The following is a 21,112-nucleotide window of genomic DNA, read 5'->3' on the forward strand; positions in this document are numbered from 1 at the left end:
GTACTTCTCGAGTTACAGTTTCTAAGGTTCCTACACTTGTGCTGAACTATACTGGTGATTGGAGAAGTTAATTGGTTCAGCACTGCAAGCCTACAATACAAACTAATGCAGCCACGAAGAAATTTCCACTTTTATTAAACAGAATGGTTGTTTTACAGAAATCGTTAACAGTCACATCATGAGATTAACCAGTATAACCAGCTGCCATCAGTAAGCCTCGTGCATCGTGCCATGTAATTCTTTTTTCTTCAAATATTTTACGGAATGTGCTAACAGATGCGACCTAGCACAGAAACATCGAGAATTACATGCACCACAAACTAAAACATGCTAATAAAATACTAGCGAAATCATATCATAATCATAAAAAACGCAAACCAAACCATAGCTGCCGAGTGAAAGGAACAAACGGAATAAAACATAAAAATTCAAACAAAACTCGCGTTGGCCATCTGCACTGTGTCATGGTTAGAGGACAACGTAAATCGGATGTTAGAAAACTAACACGATGAACGCTGCGAAAGCGCAGGCCAACGTAGTTCGTACTACAGAACAAACTAAAAAAATTAAAAATAATTTTTGCACGAATAAGTGGATCCGGGTTGTTGCTTTTCGCCAAAGAAAAGATTACTGAACGACAATAAAATGGAGAATTCTATTAATTACAAAATGTTTCTTGATGAGAAAGGCAAAGTTATTGTCGGTGGCAATTCGAATCATGCGGAAATACATACAGGGCGCTTACGAATCCTCTTGTCCAACATGATGAGTTTGCAGGAAAACAGGTCTGAAGACTGAGGAAAAGGATGTGAAATGTTTGGTGTTTGAGTTGATCGATTACAAGGACAAATCAGAGTCTGACGACAGACGAAAGCGAGCAAAAGAGAGACAGACGCTGTAATTTGGCACTGACCAACACATGTCCATCACTGACCCGCTTCATGCCTTGGAATATTGATTGGCATGATTATGATTAAAGAAGGGATTAGTGTATCCATGCGCCTGCATCGTTGCCACATGCCGTTCTTCAGGCGTGGCGTAGGTGTCCACGGGGGCAAAGCCCTCCTTTCTGGGGTTCTTCCTTCTTAGTACCACAATCAACAATAACAACCCGGCAAAAAATGCAACTCCCACCAATCCCAACCCAATATACAGTATCCGGCTGGCATTGCTTTCCGTATCGGACACGGCAATCCGCTGGACACTGGCATGGGGAGCCTGTTCCTCCCGGTGGAGTTTAGCATTGGCGACACTGCTAACATCTTGGAATTTCCTCAATGGCACACTCTCGCGTTCCAAATCATTATCATCTTTCTCCAGTTCCGCCTCTTCGTTATCGATGGCACTCTCGTCCTCTACAACGTCATCCTCATCATCCGGATCAGCGGTGCTGGTCACAGTCGACAGGATCGCCACGTGCGGGATAGGGGTGGGACGGTTGCGAGGCAGGAAATCCAGGCCATCGTCGTCGATGGTGGGAACAGGTGTCGTTGCAGCCGTGGTGACCTCCTTTTCACTCTCGGGCTCAGACTGTAAACAGAATGGTTAGAATGTTAAGTGATTAGCTGTAATCTAATTCCCCTGCCATGCCCGTTGGGAAACATTCAGTTATCCGATGAAAAATTAATAATGTACCGAATATACTCGTAGTTTCAACTTGTTAAATCTAGTAATAACAAGATCTATGAAAGAAACAAAATATCCGATAAATCTGTGCAATCATGCCGCAGTTTAACATGGGCAGTAGGCATAGTTTTAATACTGGCAGTCTGGCATACATGCTGGGTTTTATTTAGAACCAGTTTAAAAAAACTTGCAAACTGCACAATATGCATCAATACTTCCGATATGTTAAGCCAAAAAATAATGAATAACTATTAACAGCAGAAAAAAAATTTAAAAATAAATTATAACGGAGATGCAAGACTACCTATTTAATAACTCAAGACGTCGGAAATCTTCAAAATTAAAAGAACCCTAATTTCGTTTTACAAATCATACCTGAACAAGGTCATCTTCGTCGCTATCGATACTTTCGAGTTGATCAAATTTCTCCTCAAGATCCCGCTGCACTGAGATTTTATCCCTGTTATCTTCAGCGATAAATTTCTGCTTATTCTTTTTCAAAATTTCTTCGTTGGTCCCTTCCCCGAACATTTCTCGCCGATGCGATGCCCAGAATGTTCGCGCCCGTCGCTCCACATCTCTGGCAATAGTTTCCGGCACCCGGTTCAGCATCTTCATGCTTTCATTAATCCGCTGATCCAAATCGGACAGATGGGCCAAAATACTTGGCAATGTCGCCTCTGCCTTAACTGGGTCGCTGTCCAGCAGATGACGGTAACGTTTTACCGTGTGCTCACGATCTTTCTCCTCCGCCCGAATATATTTCTCCAGGGCATTATACAGTTTACTAGCTTTCGGCCGGCGTTCCTGTATAGCATCCAAATATTCATCCATCGATTGGCGTTTACGCTCATTCAGCTGGACATCAATACGCTGGCGGTGTAATTCAGTTAGCTGGCGTTTCTGCTCCTTATACTCTTCCTCCAGTGCCGACATGGTTTTACGAACGCGACTCATTAAGTCGCTCTTGAGTTTTTTAGCGCCTTGTGGATCGCTTTTCTTCAGTTCTTTGTAACGCTGGGAAACGTCGGTCCACTCTTTCATCATTTTATCGATGCGGTCCTGTGAACAGAGAGACAGATATTCATGTTTAACCCAAACAGTCAATATTTTTAGCGCGGGCCATAAAAAATTGCGGATGACAGTTGTGCCGGGGTATTATATAACCGGAGGATCGCGGCTTAACGGGAGCGTGTCACAAAATAAGCGTTATGAGACATATCGCATTTCATAGAAACCGGCGCCACAGCTCAAAACCGCATCCAGTGCCGTAAGCCCGCAAAGAACACAAATTTAATGAATTCAATTTGATTATTACCAACTTTTACCACATACGTGTATTGTAACGAACCACGATCCATTATTTTATAACTGAATAAAAATCGAAATTACATTGCCGCAGCAATTAGCATTCACCAACTATACTACTCCTAGAGACAAAACAAAAATTAACGTTTCAAATCAAAGTACACGTTTCTAATTTCTGCTAACAGCAAACAATAACAACAAACTGCGATTTGTTAAAACTAACAGGAAGCATTCGAAAATAAAGAAATACTGTACTTCCACACCAAGCCACATTCATCAGCAACATCATCTACATGTTACACACAAGTGCACATCTATAAACAAAAAATATTTCTACGAGGTTAAAAACATGCGGAAATAGAACTAATCCACTTTAACTACAAATGAGAGTATACACTATAAAATGCACATCGGCAGCATCATCGCTTTATCCTCACCAACCACAACGTTTTAACGTTTCTAATGTTGCGCTTAGTTCTAGCTGCGTGAAGTGATTATGATTGAGGCGATTAAGGAAACGGATTTCATACGGCAGCCAACCAAAACAATATTCACAGTTGACTACATTTTCTAAATGAACGGACTAATACGCTGGTGCCAGCACACTAGTAAGCGCTTTTCATATCCCCAATACAACATTTATCGAATCTTTGCGGCAACAAACAGAATAGACAGAGTAGAACGATATACGGTTACTTATATACCAACCAGTATCAAATTATTTTTGCAGCTGCTGACGAGATGACCGACGTTGCGACGATTTGCAGTTAAGATACTACCAAATTTTTTCCTGCCATTTTGCAACCAAAAACTCTGAAGAAGTGGCTTTAGCGGAAAGCATTCAACGCGCAACATGCCCTTAAAGTGTAACCTTATCATAATTACCACGAACCAAAACTTTCCACATACGAGTACCAAAGGTACTAAAACAGAAACATTGTTGATAATTATTTTTATAAGCACAGTGGATTGCAGGGAGTTCGACATTTATTTGTCGCAAATCAATACAAGCAACCCTAAATTTGTCAGCAACTAAATCAAGCAAAGCCGCTCGACTTTGCTTGCAGTACTTGGTTTAAGAAATTATGTAGATAGTGAAGGAATATGGAAGGGATATAATTTCTGTAGCGGAATTAAAGAAAAGTCAAAATATACGTAAGACTATGAAAGTTTTGTGAGTAGTAAAAAAAACTTAAAGATCCTGCCTGTGAGTAGCGAAAAGTTGCATAAACCTTTCCATTGTTGCTCTAGCGATAGAAAATGTTTACGTGCCCGCTCAAGCCTTTCCGTCAAGGCATCCAACTCAAATATGTATATTACATACTGGTCCGCATCTTGCAGCTCGTATTCCAAACAGACTTACGCATCCGAATCTCTAAAACCGTACCTAATGCTATAACAAACTCATCACCTGGCAGAGGTAAGTACTTGAGATCGTTGCTAATCCCAGCCCACACTTTCCAGCTATAAGTAGCAGCTTCAGTTCATGACAGTCAAAGCGAACTGTCATCACGAACCCAGATTTATGCCTACGTCGGCAATTCACTTTTTTCTGTCCACGTAAATCTACGGTAGTAACGGTACGTAAGTGTTGTTCGCACAACAGCCAGACAGTCACTGTCCATCAGCTACTGAAGCAATATTTCATCTTCACGAGAGCAATAAAAACCCTACTCGTTTTCCTGAAGAAAAAAGAAAACATCACAGCTAATTAATCAACATCAAATTCTTGTATTCTGTTTCGCATATTTTTATCTATTAACAATCAAGGTATTTTCGGTTCATCGGTCGGTGTACAATACTTGTATGTAAGGCACGTGTCAGGAGAGCGAAGCTGTCCGCATCACTACTCTAGTAGTGATAGTAGCAATAACTGCTTTCGCTGCTTTGTAGTTAGTATAGTAAGTTAGTAACACAGCAGTGTGAGTAAAATTCAGTAAATTTCTTCTTCTCGTGATACAAGAACTAAAGGCATATTCCTCTATTTCCGCATGTTAATCGATTCTGAAACCCGATACACAGCTCTGAATGAAACGGCGTGCGACAAATACTACAGAGAATACAGTACGGATCCTCGAGACGACGATCAGCGAGCGACCAGTTCTCACAGCAAGCTCCCAAACGGTATTACCAGTCACCAATTGGTATAAACGCCCGGAAGTTATTAACTGCTGCATGTAAATGCCCATCACAATTTGAGACATTTAATAACGAACTATGGCACATAATAATTTCTCGGCTGTTCCAATCACATAGGCACTGACCCAGTCTAAAATTAACGAAATCTGCACTACTTAAAATGTACTTCAACTACAATGTCATATTCAGTCAATTATAAAAAGATGCCATCTTTAGTCGTTCAAAGTGACTTCAAACTGCGATGACAATATTGAGAAATTCCGCCATGTTTTTAGAGATACTGAAAACAAGTTATTGTTATGCCTAACTAATGGCTGCACAATCAAGATTCAAGAGTCAAAAACTGCAGTTATTTAAATAATCAGTATTCCCAAATCCCAACTACAGAGTAAGTATTTATCACACAATGGTGTTCCTGGTGCTTGCGGTCTCTCATTACGTAGTTACTGTATGTTTTCACACCTGTAGTTGTAAAATTACGTAGATGCAGTTTTGCGTTGTCGGAAAAGAGCCCGTGTGAAGTACATGTACGTATAGTAATTTAGCGATATAGAAACAAGAACGTAATGTACTTATCGGGGTGGACAAATAATGCTATCAAGGAGGTACCCAATCGAGTATCACCTTTAACCCGAAATCCGTGTACACTGCACACTGGTATCGTTCCGCGCTCTTCAATTACCAATAAAAACACTTATCACAGGAAATGAATAATGCTTGAAATGTAGCCTCTGCAAGTAAAGGAACAAAATTTTCTTGTAAAATTCTGCCGTGTTTAAGCTTTTGATTTTCATAAAATTTTATGTACAAATACCTATTCACCAATGTTCTCGACACATTAGGTCCAGGCACAAATTAGTTCTAAACCTAATCTTGTCAAGTTCTTGAAAAAGCTGAAATCATCACCACCCTTTTGTAAAGCTTCATTTGAAGTATAACTTCTCGAAAACTCGAAAGATTTACGAGCGAGATTCACCGTCGATTTTACACCGCTGCATAGCTCTGCAAACTGTGAAGTGCATTCTCTCATCAGTTTCCACTACAGTCCATGCTCCGGGCGATGCCGGCAATGGCAGCTTCGGTAACACGTTGCTTATGTGAGAAACCGCAAATTACAGAGGCCTCTCAGTCATAATATTACTTCACGGATACGAATCATATTTGGCAAAATGACTATTCTATTCAGAGGCATGAGACACCAGTCAGTGCCACCATGTTTCACAAAATGCAGAACGTGACTTAGAATACTTCAAACTACGAGATAGAAGGAAACTATACCTGCACTATTCAAACTTGAAAGCCGTCACTAATTCAAATTATTCTCAAACCATGAGTGCATCTAATAATAAGAAATCTATAAATACAAACAAGCATGAAGGATCTCATAAAAAACTTGAGCAATTATCGTGAAATGTGATTAATTCTTCAGACTCTGTCAAAACAACAACCAGAAGGAGCCAATGTATCTACGCGACGGCCCATCAGCCCACAGCATGTCTGACTTTTTCGGCCATTATGGTAACCAGTTATGACGACGGATTCAAGCTGTCCTCAACAGAAAGGCACCTATGCAGCACACTTTGTTGGCCGCCCAGTGTCCATTTTCCATCATATACTGATTGAGATAGCCACATTTCACGGCCACTTGAGGCTCGAACTTCTTCTTCAAGCGATCATCAAGGATTTCCACGTTGCTGGCTGCACTGCCAGCTAGCGACTCAACATAGGCCAACGATAACCCAATGATTGATAACAGCAATAAGAGTAATCCTCCCGTGGCCATTTTGCCGAGGCAGTAGGATATAAAAAAAATAACGCTACCAATCCGTATACGGGCTGAGTTATTGCTGCTTATTACCCATAAAATGTGGTTAGTTTCCCACTGACGGACTAAAAATTAACCTACAGAATGAAATTATTACGTTTTCACCATGGAGCAGAGCGAGATCTAAATGTTCTCGTTTTATGTATCTTGAACGTCGTAGAGCGTTCATGGCAGAAACGTTTGTCGATGAAGGGAACTGGTTTGGCCGATGTTGAAACAACGGTATGAAGCATGCGCAGGGCGGTTCTTTGTGCTCAGACTCTTGTTTAAGAATCCAATCGGCAGCCAGTGAGCAGCCTCTTTATTGATTCAACATTTTTCGTCATCGGCCGAGCCCAAGACCGGTGCCTACACTTCATACCATATCGGTACTGCATTATGAAGTGCGGTTAACTGCCGTCTCTGCGGCTATGGCCGCAGACGAAAACATAAAGCAATGCAGTGAATGCACTCCTTGTAATGAATGATAAGAGTAAGACTAATAATAAGTTTATAACAATAAACCAAAAAAACGAATCAGTGTCCTTACGTAAACCTATTACAGCTCAATCAAAACTACAGCCAGTCCGCATTATTGTGGGACAATAACGATGCACAAAAAAGCATGTATACAATGTAGAGCGCGAAATTTGTACGTATACTTTAACCACAACCCTTAATTAAGCCTCAAATTACTGTAACAGAAGTATCATTCACATGTAGACTGATGTAGTTATTATCATAAGATTCATAACAGTTATTTGATATATATACACATACTGTATATTTAATCGTGGAAATCTACTTATATCTTGGTGACTTGGTGCAAAAAATCTGACTTGATAGTTGACATCAGAAGGTTGGTGTAAATGTGCGCAGTTTTCGTCAGTCATGCATTGATTTTCTCCGGACCTACGAAAAACGAGTACTGTATTATTATAAAGTTTTATTATCGCAGGGACTGGAAGTTCAAAGCAAGAAATTTTTACAAAAAGGGTAGACCATTTTGTATTCTCTTTCAAGCATCAAATACACTTTATTTGGGCATCTTATTGAAACCCGAAAGGGATTGTTTCGTGTGGTGTGAAGACATGTCTAGATCTGGATTAGTTTCCGTCGCATGTCCTTATACTGCCGTACGAGTACGTAGTTCTAAATGTAAGTAGCACGTTATACTTTGTGTGGAATTAATTAAATTTAATATCTTTCGGCCAAGTGATAATCAAACGTGTGACTGCAAAATACGTGGAATTGTAAGTATACCAGATGAGGGCAGATTGATTTGTGGTAACAAATAAAACAATACTTTATGTTATAGTACTGGTATTGAATGTACAGGTAATGATTCGACAATCTTTTTGAACATTAATGAATATTATTTAGCCGTCGCGATGCGCATACTACCAATTTTGTGAGGAATTTATGACGGACTACGTCCGTGCTCTGTAGAATTTGTCTGGCGGTCAATCAGGACCTTGGCACCGATCTTACCCACCGTATCGAAAAAAATGTGACCTGCAATTTCCACCATGTGCCGGCATCGAGTTTCCATGCCCTCTAAAACTGTGGATTGATGCCAAGCAGCCGCCAGAACGTCGGTGGGATCCCGGACGCACAACAAAATTCTAAGCGTTCTGAAATTCCGGAAACCGAGCATTGTATATAGGTATGTCATTATCTGGATTTTATGTAACCATAAGTTACCTCCAACTCCATATAGTGGTAGTCTGGCATGGTACTCTAGGTGCTGTGCATGGTCACGTAATTACATGCGTCGAATTACGACGGGGTCCGGATATGATTAACCTATTTACGTTTTACTCGTACGTATCTTGTATCTACTTTGATATTAATTAATCCTAGTCTCCTACTACGGCTTTAATGTGCTCACTATAAGTTAGCTGCTTTTAAATGTTAAGAACATCCCTTGTTTGCACAAACTGCAACAAAGGATAACATTTTCTTAAGAGCATGAGCATCGCAGTTATAACGCTCCGGCACAACGTCTATTTAACTTTGTATACATATTAGAAATTTTTTCTCCATAGATTTTAATATTTAATAATATCAGATTGAAAAATCATTGGAAAACAGTTTAGCAAATTCAACATATTGTAGAAATGTACGAGTGTAACTGTGTAAGTAATACGGTAGCACTATAGCTAGGAATACCTACACTTTTCCAGCTTGGGCTATGCAGTTACAGGTTTGGCTCGGGATCGCTGCAGTGGATTTCTTCGTGCATGTTTGCTGATGAAGTGCTTACTTTGCAGTCAAAGAAATCCATAATGCTGATTTTTTAATTTGGAAGAAATTGTCGCTCACAACTCACTTGCAGCTGGCGCACTTGATAAAATTCGTGCCAAAAAGATAAAAATTCTACTGAAAGTTGAAAGCTTAGATTTGTATTTCTGTTTGTTGGTGAACGACCTTTTTTGGCATATAGAAAAATTGGCCGACAACAGCTTAAACAATTTATATATAAACATATTTTGCACAAAAGTATTCAAAATGTTTTACTTCAGCGCTAACAAAGGTCGTGCCAGGCGGACATGGATTTCAATATATTTGCTCGCTCTCATAACCGGAATCCTAGGTAATCATTTCAGTTTTTACTGCAAGTGCAGATGTAAAAAATTGGCGATAAAATTGATACATAGATAAGCCATGTTCATCGCTACAACTTTCTTCTAATTAACGTCAAATTCCAGGTTGTCCAACAGTGAAGCAAGCTATATGCGAGAGTGAATCTTGCAAAAGGCAGGTAATCCACCATGAAAATAACGGGAAAAAGTAATGCGTAATAACCGATAGCACGCAGCGGTATGACCTTGGATGATTGTATATTTTTGACGTCGTTGTCACTTACACCACTAGTTGATATCAGCGCGTATAATCGATAGGAAAATATATAGGCTTTGCCAATTTTATAAAAATTTTAATGTCGCTCTTATATTAACTGACTCTAACTACAAGAATGTATTTTTGCTGGATGTAAAGGCTGCTACAAATATCCTTACATCTATGGATACAAACCTGGATCCTTGCGACGACTTTTATGACTACGCATGTAACAACTGGATCAAATCCCATCCACTGTCGGATAATCGAACAGAAAACAGTATATTCGAAGATTTAGGGGAACAAATGGTTCTTAAACGGAAAGGTGGGTATAATTCTATGTTTATTGGACATGCAGTATATGTATTACATTTAATTTTGGTCGAAATGTCATTTTTAGGACAAAATTATATTATGTACAGTTATAAATTTTTATAGATAGCAAATGCACAATAAGCATAATGGATGCATTCTTAAATGTATAAAGTGCTGCTAATGAAATTTAGAAAATGAAATTAGAATGAAATGAAATTATAATTAGAATGAAACTTGAGTTTACTGACCTTTCTAACATAAGATTTTGCTAAGCAAATAATTTAGCATTCGCGCGGGGATCTCATTTGAATATATCCCCATCTCACGCTTGTTTTACGGTCTTATGTTAATTGTAACTCTGTATAAATGAGTAATTACAACACCTATTAATTTTATACTGCTTTCAGAACTTCTGGAATTAAATTCAACTGATCCATTCGCTTCGGAAATCAAAGCTAAACAGTTTTACAAGCAGTGCAAAGACAAAAGTAAGCACAAGTAAATTCTTTCCTTATTTAACGAAAAGGAGCAGATATTCTTAGTTGCTTCAGCCCCAAAACAATGTCATATGGATATTTTGCTGGCATGGTACAAATACTAAGTACAGCTGCATACTGTATTGTTTCAGTGTACAGGGAGTTGATTGTTGCACGATGTGCTTTTACAGAAAATATCGAAGCCATACGGTCCAAACCAATTCTCGATTATCTAAAGTCAACCATGGATGGTTGGCCAATACTGGACCCTGCCTGGGATCCCGCGGGTTTCGACCTCTTCCATGTGCTAAAGGCTATTCGGGCACACGGGAATGAACCGTTGTTTTCTGTATATGTTGCTGCGGACCTAGAACATCCTGAAGAAAACGTTTTATTCCTTGGTGAAGCCAACACACATGCGTCTAGAGATATATTGGTCAGCGAAACCGGCGATTCCTATAGCGAAAGCTACAAAACGTATATCCGGGCAGTAGTATCATCGTTAATGAACGATACCGGTGATACTCGACTGGTCGACGACGTCGAAAAGGATATCGATGACATTATGGAGTTTAGCAAATATCTGTCAATGGTAATTATACTTTTGCACGATACAGCTTTTAATCTACTATACTTTCAGATATGCAATTGTTTTTAGTCAGGTTTAACCGCGGTTGAGAAACGGAATCTGACAATACTGAAAATTAAAACAAGTTTCACTACTGTGCAAAGAGACGTTTTTTATCGATCCCGTTTTGCACAACAATTGTTTGATTATGTGCAAGATCTCTATGACGTTCTCCAACTGGGAGATCGAATTACACCCACTATGGATATTGTTTTACGCAGTCCCGGTTGGTACGATAAACTGGACGAAAAACTTATGGAGCTAGAGAATGGGATTGCAGGAAAACGGTATCTTGCTAATTACATTGGTTGGCGAATAATAACAGAATCCATTGATTACCTGAATAAGGATCTCCGTGATGCCCTTTCCCAACACAACTCCAGGATCAAGGGAACCAAACAGCCCCGGGATAAGCCTTCTTCTGAGCGATGCGCCAATGAGATCTCAAACGTTATGCCCAATGTTTTAGGTGCACTTTATGTGCGGGATATGGTACAGCCGTTGCTTAAACAAAAGGTAGTAAAGACCTACGCTAATTAAATGAAGTGAAAAATATTATGAACGGAATATTTCGTTTTTATATGAAGCTCTAGAAAGTTATATGCAGCTTACCTAATTCCTTGATAGTTTTACATTGTTAGTTTCCAATTCCATCACGTCTTAATGCGGTAAATAAATTTACAAGTGTAAAATATACGTCACTGCAAGTATATTTTATTGTGTGTACATATTTAGGCTTCGACTTTGATGGCCGACTTGAAGGAAGGCTTTCGTGAACTACTGGTGGCTGCAACCTGGATGGACATTGATACGTATGCTTTAGGTATTTCCAAGCTAACAGCTATGCAGGAATTGGCCGGTTTCCCTGACGAATTCAAAAATAACATATCTGCTGTGGACGAGGATTATGAAATGGTAATCGCAATATAACCGAAACTGGAATTGTTGTAACTTTAAGTTATGAAAGATGTGTGCTTTTGTTAATGCAGGTCCGAATTGGTCATACGTATTTCGATACGGTGCTGATGATCAGTAAAAGCGAAGCCTATAAACATTTGAAGAAACTCTTCAAACGGAATGTGAGATTCGATCCACTGGCCGACGCTTATGACATTACCAACATCAATGCTTATAATGCCCTGGGAAAGAATTCCATAGGTGATAATGGGATATTTGCAAAGTATAACCACCATGCCAAACAGAAGCTTCGATACGAGTATAAGAAATTGAACAGAGTGTACTCATAGTCAATCAATGACAATTATACTAATTTAGTATTTTGTGCGCAACTAAAATTTTGACTAATAAAAAATTTTCGAAAATTTCCCCTTTCCCCTGTGTCTCACCGTATTCTAGTACGAAGGCGTATGTACAATACGTCATAGTGACGGTGGTCATACGCATCGGGACAGTATAATAACGGTAAGAAGTATATTTCAAATTTCTTTGTGTCTGTAGTTGTTTTGGCTGCTACGCTCCAGGCTCCAATCTTTGATGCGGAAAGTCCGCAATATCTAAACTATGGAGCTGCGGGATTCTTTGTTGGCCACGAAATTACACATGGGTTCGATGATCAAGGTATGTTGCTCGTTCTATTTATAATTCGAAATCATAACATGCTTATACCGGTCCTCATATTAATTATTGAACGTAGCTGTAATGGTTTCTTTAATTAAATCAGGATCTTCTTTTGACGACCAAGGAATGATGCGTCCTTGGTGGTCTGGGCAGACTATGGAAACGTACAATAAACGGAAGCAAAGCATTGTCGATCAGTATAACAGCTACTCTTTGCCGGGTGGAAAAATAAACGGCGAACTGACTTTGGGAGAAAATATTGCCGATAATGGTGGACTGAAAGCCGCTTTTCGAGTACGATTGAAATTCCCACCGTAAAAGGACAACAACCTTTTTTCTGAACCAACGCTATTTACTGCTTTTTGAAAAGGGATACAAACGATATCGACAAAGGTCACCCGTCCCCGAACCATCTTTACCTGGACTGGAGCATATGCCTATAGATCAATTATTTTTCTTATCCGCTGCTCAGGTAAATTAAAAATTTAATTAGCTAGTAAGTAAAACAAAAGCATGGTATAGTACAAAAAAGTAGTAGAAAACATTCGCCAAAAGCATTGTGCACAAGTCCGAGCCAGATCGCGATGTTCACAATTCATGAATAATAAACTTTTTTGATAGCCGCACTTTTATCCATTTATTTATTTAACTGTGTGGAAAACGTTAACGATAGGTACGATTGCTAAATCGTATTCATGGTTCGTAATTTTAATTTAAAGGTATGGTGCTCAAATAAAAGACCGGAATCGGAACACCTGCACTTGTTAACAGATCCTCATAGTCCTTTTAAATTTCGAATAAATGGTCCTATGTCTAACATGCCGGAGTTTGCCAAAGCTTTTAAATGCCGGCTTGGGTCAAAGATGAATCCTGTTCAGAAGAACGTCGTTTGGTAATTTTTTTGCCGATTGGAAACATTTAATCTGTGATTAACATTATTGCCAGTTTTTTTCTTCTTAGCTTCGTGTTTGCTCTTATTTTTCGGTAATAGTTATTTTTGCGGAAAACATTTTGCCGTTCGACACTGGCGCGGCTTAATAAATCAAAGGTATGACAGAAATTTCAAACTCTTGGGCCACAGTAATTATGCTAATTATGCGCGTATTCAACGACGTGAAAATGTTGTAGACAACAACTTGAACATGTTCACCGTCAGTGTTCACCGTCAGCTGTTATGAATGCTGACAACGCTATTCATCGCGAAACTGTACAGTCTACTACAGCTTGGTCATTACTGTATTAGTTTAAAAAAACGGGGATGCGTACAACTGTCAGTGCGTGTAATGTTTAGAAAACGAACAGTCTTTTTGTGGGGTCAGTCTCTCCGCTTTGCGAAGGCGCATACTGGATCCTGGAACTTCTAGAACCCGGACTGGGATGAGAGACAGTGATCCGCGGTGTGCCAGGCGAATAGGTATAAGCCGGAGGAAACTGCACATTGTGCTTAGGTCCAAAAGGTCCCAATGGAGAAGGCCCTAGATAGAAGGCTATATAGATTCATTTAAACTATTTTATGTCTTTAACAAATTTTACACACCCTTGCTTAATTGCCTAACATTTCGTATTATCGAGTTGATAATACGAAAATAAGAATGGAAAATTGCATTTATAACGGCACTGTAGAAGCAATATGTGTTAGAGCTTGCATAAAAGTTGAAAGAGTTCTTCCGAAATCCTTTGATCTAGAAAGGTCATGTCTGACACAGCCACAGCCACAGCTGGTTTGTACAAACGTACTGCTTTTCCCGTGGAAAATTCGATATTCCTGATGATGATTATGCTGATTCTCCATTGTTATCTGATCCGTCAGGATGGGCGCATAAGCCGTTGTGTGGTTGGTTCGAGAAGCGGAACTCGTGCTAGCCCCATCACTGGAACTTAATGCCTCTGTGGCGCTGGCATTCCCAACAGCTGCACTCCGTGATGGAGCATCAGCCACTTGTGGTACCTGATAGTTGCGTTTGCAGAAAAATAATAGGACGGAGCACACGCAAACTCCACAAACAAAAAGGACACTTAGGGATATGATGATCGTTACGGTAATGCTCAACCCGAGTCCCTCCCGCGTTTCATGGCTGTATGCGGCATCGCCCGGATGGTTATTGCGGCAGTTAAGCTCGTCGGAATTGTCTCCACAATGATCGAAGGAGTCACAGCGCAGATCTAGTTAGACAAGTAAAGGTAAACATTGCCGACACGCAATGGAACAATACCTATGGAATACAGAAAGCTTTTTTCCTGTTTTCCCTATTGATTTATTACATCAATGCGAACAAATGTCTTGTGGATTTGGTCAAAGTTCCACAAATATGTTGACATGCGACCGAGGGAGCGGCTCGGTAGTTAATGCATTACATTATACCGAAACGTAATTTGTACAGCTAAAAACTTACCAGCTGAAATGCAGTGATTGTTTGCGCAGCGGAAACTGCAAACGGCTGTAAATAACCAGATTCATTAAAATGATTGGTACGTAACTGTGTAAAATTAAAACTGAATACACATATTGCCCATGTGACGTTCGTGACTGAAAACTACAAGACAGTACGGTACGTAATACCTATTTTTACGATTAGCTGATGCCGACTTGCGCATCTACGTAGTTATTTCGCATTTAACTCGATAACATTGTGTATATTCGTATGTATACTTAAGTGGACTATTTCTATATCTACATGCGTATACCATACACCGCAAATTTGTTTTATTTTTGCGCATTTGTACTGTTGTTATGTGTTTTGTCTTTACCCGTACCAGGTTTTGTTGCCTTTCCAACTGCTGTCAAAATCAGCTGGAAATTGCTGGCCGCTGTTCCCTTGTTGTAAGTATAGTACCGGATCGTTACGAATCCTCCCGAATTCGTTGTATACAAATACCGGTTACCATCCACTTGGCTCCGACAAGACAGTTCATCCAGCTGGAAAGGAAGGCGTCATAAATGCAGATCATTAAGCAAATTAATAGGAAAACTTTTGAATTGGCATTCAACACTAACGCGGGCGGCATCCACAAGATCGTCGGCATCATAAATAACCAACCGATCATGGCACTCACGGATGTTAAGTGATTCGAATCTCAGGAGAAATCTCTGATGTTCGGGATAAGGAACTTGAAATGTGATCCTGTTTCATTCGATAATGAAAACATCTCTACTGCACATGCTTCCTGAAGAATTAAAGTGAGACCGTACCGACAATCTCCATGAAATTCGCCACTGCTTTTCAGTATAGCACCATCAATTTGAATTGCCTTCTTCCAGAGTGCGTAATTGGGACAAGGGGATGTTGAATCTGTTAATAAGCCAGATCAGATAAATAACCAGACCGTTTCAACGGCTTTTCCTTCCCTACTCCTACTTCATGAATACAGTTACAGTGCTTTTATGCTAAAATGGCTTAGATTACGTTTCCGTTCATATCATTGCATAATTTGCATTATATTCTGATGAGCTTGTATATTTTTTATTTCCAGCTTATAGATACTATTTTTACATATTACTTTGATATTGCTTTTATCCTTCATACATATCAAACAGAACAAAAGCGTTTTATCAAATAAATAACAAAAAGGTGTTGTATAAAAATGTTTTAGCGTTTGTTTGCAGCTACTTCTTGTTGATATCACGAAGCAATGAAGCATCATGCAGCGGGAACAATCTCCACAAAACAAGCTGATGGCGTAGGCTGCACTGCTTAATGTACTGTCGGCATCGATTGCTTGACAAAAGTGGTAAATTTCTTCATATCACGCCTTTGTTATATGTAATCGGTTATACTGTATACAAGTTCGCTTTGATTGTTTAAAACGTATTTAAAATACATGGCGCTGCATGTGAAAACAAAATTTATTTAAATTAAGAATATGTCCCGAGATATGACAATCCCGCAAGTGACTGGATAAAAGTGTAAGAATGTTTATGTACCGGAAGTATTTAGGGTTACTGCTTTTCTAGCAATGTGTAATTGATATCAACAACTTATTTAATTCAAATTCATTCATTCATTTATCTAGAGTAGTCTTAACCATAAGCAGAACGCAGACTAAGTCTGTGGGTTAATCTGCAAGAGTTACTACGAACAGTATAAGAAATCTAAACAGAGCGAACATTTTAGCGCCGCTCGGTCGGGGAATTCGTATTGATACGGTATTTGTGTAAACGGTGCACTTACAAGATCTAGCGATTTCGCTGGTAGTACTTCGCAGAAGGATCAAAATCATGAGGGTCGACGCAGGTAAATGTCGGGATGCCGAGATTACAATCAGCTGCAGTAAACGATAAGTATTGGAAAACAGATCCATGATATCACTGGCGACATCAATAATATGGTCACGAACTGCGGTTTGTCCTAGATTGGATTCCTATAGCCTGTTTGATTTAAGCCTAATACCGGACATGTTGTCGCTGGACTGGAATAATAAATCAGGCCTTCGAATAAAAGACGATCAATTAAGCCGGCTTCTGTAGTGACGAAGTTATCGAAATCACATCAGTTGTATCTGTACTTACTGGCCAATGCGTCCGAAACACTGCAGATTCCATCCTAAATATTAATCGTTACAGCAAATACATATAAAATTCCTTACATCCGCGGGCTGTTTTGTGTGCGAAATACGGCAACATTAGCCCTTAAATTCAGTGCCACAGGAAGTCTGCGGGGAAGCGTTTGTCTCCTTCTTCAAGCGTGTACGTATATTCTGAACGAAACTAACCGTAAGCACTCGTACGGTTGTACTTCCTGACACACTTGTGCCTGTATCTTCCAACGCATTTGTATGTATGTGAATTTGTATACGCATATCCGTACTAAGCGCCCGAACAGGGCGGTATTATTCTCATTATTCGTAAGGATTCTGGTCATCAATGACGGAATGGTTCCGCTCGTGCTTGGAAGGCGTGATCAGAGTGGCAAAGAGAATTATTACAGTGCACGGGAACACCAGGAAGTTAACTAATGTGCCCGTTCCAATAAGCTATTAAAAGTAGCCATCCTGCCGCGTGTTGGCATTTGATCTACATTGATCCAGTTGTTGCGTACCTAAGTGTTTATTTCCAATTATAGCCCGTATATAGTGAAATCAATGGGAAAAACTTACTGGGGCAATTGACACATGTTTGGTCTACAAGTACCATTAAATTTTATAGCGATACACTGCTATCCGATCAAAAAAACCAATAACACAAAGCCGGTAGCACCATCCGCGTGAAAGCGTTAAAACGCTGATATTTTCTAATTTACAAGCCAAATCACCTTAATTTGCGCATGAAAAGAGCATTCCTAAATACCTTAATCTGTAACAGCGTGAAAACAAATACCCACTGGTCAGTTGGTCATTGCCTGTGGGTAATTTTGTTACTTAATTATCGAAATGCGCACCTAAAGACACTCTGCGCATACTATGCACAATAATATGCATATGTATTCCAGATTGTACTACTACGATTGTAATACTGTATGTAAGCAATAGCCTTTTATATACATTTTCAGTTTCTTTCTCTGCTTATTTTGGTTTTCTTCTTAATCAAAAATATGCAGCTTTTCTTTCATTTAATTGATCACGGAACATAAACTTGGTTCTCAACCTTTTGTAAATTCACTTGCTCGAGTGTTTTTATGGCAAAATTCTGTCATCAACGGAAGTTAAGTTGCTGAGAATGGCTTTGCTCCAGGGATTTCAGTGCGCGCACAACAAGCAGCTTTCCGTCGTGCTTCATAAGTAGAATTGATGGAGTGAATGAATTAGTCACGCTGGCATCCAAATGTGCCAAACTGGACTCGCCGTTTCGGGATGTGATCGGAGGTCAGCTCCTTGATGACCATATAGCCAGCTACTGACTGACAACGCTGCTGTCTCATTTTGCCATCAGGAATATCGTTACAGTGCGCGAATTGTGATTGATATCGATTTTAATTTGCGCTTTTCATGCACAAGTATTTACTGCAGCCTAAATGCTGCGCTTTGTAGACTATTTATTTCAAGACACTGCATGTCCGACCGAAGGCGGAAAAATAAATCTAAACTTATTCGACATTAAAATGGAATTATATTAATTTAATATTAAATTAAAGGTTTTCGTTAAAAGTGTCGTTGAAACCGGCAAGATCGAGGTGCTTGAATAAATTTCGGAGTTTCAGATCTGGTAAAAGGTTTGTACAGCCTAAGATATACGTGGTTATGTAACCAAATGCGACTGATATAATTATGTAAATTATGATAAATAATAATCGTATCACGTGGGTGTGCCGTATTCCATTACGGCCAAATATTGATATTGAAGCGAAAGAACTAAGACAGTTTCAGTTGCAGTTCGGTGAAAAACGTAACAAATTCCGGGTCGAACACATTGCGCGGCACATCCATGTTGTGCATGAGAAAGCAGACGCCCCGCGTTTTCTTGTATGCCGCCACGTTACACTCGGGATGATACGTGCAGGCCAGACTGCAGACTTCTTCCTGGTCCACATCAAACCGACGAATCTTTTCGCCCCAGAAAACCTGTCCTTCCACTCGATGGAGCACTGGTTGTTCTTCGTAAATTAACTTCCAGTGGCGGGCCTGTTGTGGTCGAAGAGCTGTAGTGCGTTCTGTGAGTTGATGCAGACAACAAAATCCCGTCTTTTTGGCAACACCGAAGGTAACCAGTTCGCATTTTGCGCTCTGTTCACACTTCTGCCAACATTGTGTTTCATTAAGCATTGCATATTTCTCACACGAAGCATCTGCTCCATGAATATTCCAGCCTGATAAAGTAACCAATCGAGCAGGAGCGGGAAAAATTGCCCGCTCCAGTAACGCGTTTTGCACATCATTGCTTGTCTGGGGGATCCACTGTAAACTGTAAAGTGGACGATATACTGCAGTTACAAATACGCAACATAATTATATAAGTACTCGTAATGCAAAACTTTAATTTGTAATTACGGTATAAGTATAGTAAATGAGTTTCATGTATAATTTCCTTTACCAAATTAAATACCTGAAAAATTCTGAGCGGAAAGAGGCACAGATAATTTTTGTATTCCGCACTTCTTATGTACTCTACACACGCCACAGCGGAAAGAAAACTTAAGGTTTTCTAAAAATGTGTTCAGTAGTGCATGCATACTATACAATGTATTGCACACGAAGCGGTTTTAGTACTTTTGTGTAATAAAAAATTGAAATTATATCGGCAGCAGTTAAATTTGATATTTAAAAGGAAATAGCATGTCTACATTGTGTTTAACTTCGTAGGCTAACAGGATACGTTGACTAAATAGAACTACAGTATACTCTGTACACACCTCACGTCAGCAGCTGGTGTCCCTGGAGCGAAGTCAGGCACTGTTTGCTGCTGAAATAAAGCCTTTGCTCTTGACAAACTTGCAGCATAAAACAACAAAAATCCCAAAAAGTGTTCTGATGCGCCCATCCTTTTACTTTGTAGTTGAGTAACAAAGGTACGAGTTTGCATGAGCGCACTACAATATTTGTACCGAGATTAAAATTGGCAGCACAAAATGCTTAAAAATTATCGTCGACGTTATGCTGTATTTTGAATACAGGTACGGGTTCACAATATATCTATATATAAAATGCCGAATCCTAGTGCACAAAATGCGCGATATCGCGAGCCCATTAGTTCGCAAAAGACCGTTCAGAACAAAAATCTCAGCTATGTATTATATGTGCGGAGATATTTTTGTGCGTTTGATAGCTTTAGTTCGATGTAGCTTACAGTATTATTGAAGCATTCAAAGAATAAATGCATTCTTGCATATTTGTTGCTTGATTTTTATAAATTTGTTTAGATCCACGACCACAATTATTGAGGTTTGCGTTGTTTACAAGCGAAAACGAGGACGAAAAAGATATGCGCTGAACAATTTTTTTTTTAAAATTCACATCTGTAACATATTTTCCTCACAATTCGGATTTCTGAAGTCCTTGTTTCAAGATTATAACCATCAGAAATTAGCGAATTTACGAAACAGCAGTAAAGATTTAAGTAAATATCATACGTAGGCTATGCTATATAACAATATTTTGGAGGGGCTACTATGTATGTACAATGCAGTGAATGCATATTGTAATCTAGGTACGTGTAAAATTAGTAATAGGTACGTGTAAAAATTATTTACAGTGAATCCTACAGCACATGATGTTGGCGGCAGAAGTGGTAATTTCGTGACTGTAACTGTCCATAAGCATTTATAGTTTTCTGTTATTCATTTTATTTCGAAATTAATTTAATGTACTCGTACGTGTCGGAACCACATTACGAGTGCTGCAGTTTTAGACACCGCTTCCTGCATACAAAAAGCGTTATACCAACAATAGGGGGGCCGAATCCACCAGCATAATTGTGAGTGGTTTTATTTTGAAACCATGAACGGTGATTATTGTTCTAAAAGTATG

The 21,112-nt window shown here is 39.4% G+C and overlaps 4 protein-coding genes across 8 annotated transcripts; 1 reads left to right on the top strand and 3 right to left on the bottom strand.

The window, feature by feature from the left end:
• Positions 1-118: 118 nt before the first annotated feature.
• On the bottom strand, positions 119-7,083 carry LOC129580759 (amyloid-beta-like protein). The gene is made up of 3 exons (XM_055471419.1): positions 6,653-7,083; positions 2,002-2,784; positions 119-1,530 (listed from the first exon to the last, which is right to left on the bottom strand). Exons 1-3 carry the CDS (start codon positions 6,854-6,856, stop codon positions 940-942), a joined length of 1,578 nt encoding a protein of 525 aa, XP_055327394.1. The 5' UTR covers positions 6,857-7,083; the 3' UTR covers positions 119-939.
• A 761-nt stretch (positions 7,084-7,844) lies between these two features.
• On the top strand, positions 7,845-15,522 carry LOC129602771 (neprilysin-11-like). Its single transcript, XM_055501915.1, has 15 exons — positions 7,845-8,035; positions 8,327-8,543; positions 9,078-9,473; positions 9,589-9,634; positions 9,874-10,043; positions 10,441-10,521; positions 10,701-11,101; positions 11,168-11,653; positions 11,873-12,052; positions 12,127-12,295; positions 12,596-12,715; positions 12,819-13,009; positions 13,086-13,187; positions 13,435-15,264; positions 15,473-15,522. Exons 3-14 carry the CDS (start codon positions 9,389-9,391, stop codon positions 13,609-13,611), a joined length of 2,208 nt encoding a protein of 735 aa, XP_055357890.1. The 5' UTR covers positions 7,845-8,035; positions 8,327-8,543; positions 9,078-9,388; the 3' UTR covers positions 13,612-15,264; positions 15,473-15,522.
• On the bottom strand, positions 13,634-17,428 carry LOC129602772 (low-density lipoprotein receptor-related protein 6-like). Of its 5 annotated transcripts, none has more exons than XM_055501921.1 (9): positions 17,223-17,428; positions 17,051-17,122; positions 16,885-16,978; positions 15,906-16,005; positions 15,711-15,837; positions 15,470-15,632; positions 15,109-15,153; positions 14,453-14,878; positions 13,634-14,190 (listed from the first exon to the last, which is right to left on the bottom strand). In XM_055501921.1, exons 3-9 carry the CDS (start codon positions 16,931-16,933, stop codon positions 14,003-14,005), a joined length of 1,098 nt encoding a protein of 365 aa, XP_055357896.1. In that variant the 5' UTR covers positions 16,934-16,978; positions 17,051-17,122; positions 17,223-17,428; the 3' UTR covers positions 13,634-14,002. The 5 variants fall into 5 exon arrangements, with proteins under 5 accessions (XP_055357896.1, XP_055357895.1, XP_055357893.1 ...); XM_055501920.1 differs by having other exon boundaries at positions 17,051-17,141; XM_055501918.1 differs by having other exon boundaries at positions 13,635-14,190; positions 16,885-17,122.
• A 1,473-nt stretch (positions 17,429-18,901) lies between these two features.
• Positions 18,902-20,228, bottom strand: LOC129580647 (uncharacterized). The gene is made up of 2 exons (XM_055471262.1): positions 19,999-20,228; positions 18,902-19,550 (listed from the first exon to the last, which is right to left on the bottom strand). The coding sequence occupies exons 1-2, from the start codon at positions 20,166-20,168 to the stop codon at positions 19,001-19,003; spliced, it is 720 nt and encodes a 239-aa protein (XP_055327237.1). The 5' UTR covers positions 20,169-20,228; the 3' UTR covers positions 18,902-19,000.
• Positions 20,229-21,112: the final 884 nt, after the last annotated feature.

The sequence above is a fragment of the Paramacrobiotus metropolitanus genome, unplaced genomic scaffold (genome assembly GCF_019649055.1).
Source record: "Paramacrobiotus metropolitanus isolate TYO unplaced genomic scaffold, Prichtersi_v1.0 Parri_scaffold0000004, whole genome shotgun sequence".
In the NCBI taxonomy this organism is placed as follows: Eukaryota; Metazoa; Tardigrada; class Eutardigrada; order Parachela; family Macrobiotidae; genus Paramacrobiotus; species Paramacrobiotus metropolitanus.

Coding starts and splice junctions, on each gene's coding strand:
- LOC129580759 (XM_055471419.1), bottom strand. CDS start 6,856: ATGGCCACGGGAGGATTACTCTTATTGCTGTTATCAATCATTGGGTTA. Junction 2,785..6,652: donor GACACTGGGCGGCCAACAAA/GTGTGCTGCATA, acceptor CCGGTTATATAA/TACCCCGGCACAACTGTCAT. Junction 1,531..2,001: donor ACGAAGATGACCTTGTTCAG/GTATGATTTGTA, acceptor TTCTGTTTACAG/TCTGAGCCCGAGAGTGAAAA.
- LOC129602771 (XM_055501915.1), top strand. CDS start 9,389: ATGTTTTACTTCAGCGCTAACAAAGGTCGTGCCAGGCGGACATGGATT. Junction 10,522..10,700: donor CAAGCAGTGCAAAGACAAAA/GTAAGCACAAGT, acceptor GTGCTTTTACAG/AAAATATCGAAGCCATACGG. Junction 12,053..12,126: donor TGGACGAGGATTATGAAATG/GTAATCGCAATA, acceptor TTGTTAATGCAG/GTCCGAATTGGTCATACGTA.
- LOC129602772 (XM_055501918.1), bottom strand. CDS start 17,014: ATGGATCTGTTTTCCAATACTTATCGTTTACTGCAGCTGATTGTAATC. Junction 16,006..16,884: donor CAGCGAAATCGCTAGATCTT/GTAAGTGCACCG, acceptor GCTTATTAACAG/ATTCAACATCCCCTTGTCCC. Junction 15,154..15,469: donor TGGAAAGGCAACAAAACCTG/GTACGGGTAAAG, acceptor GGTTATTTACAG/CCGTTTGCAGTTTCCGCTGC.
- LOC129580647 (XM_055471262.1), bottom strand. CDS start 20,168: ATGCAAACTCGTACCTTTGTTACTCAACTACAAAGTAAAAGGATGGGC. Junction 19,551..19,998: donor ACACCAGCTGCTGACGTGAG/GTGTGTACAGAG, acceptor TCCACTTTACAG/TTTACAGTGGATCCCCCAGA.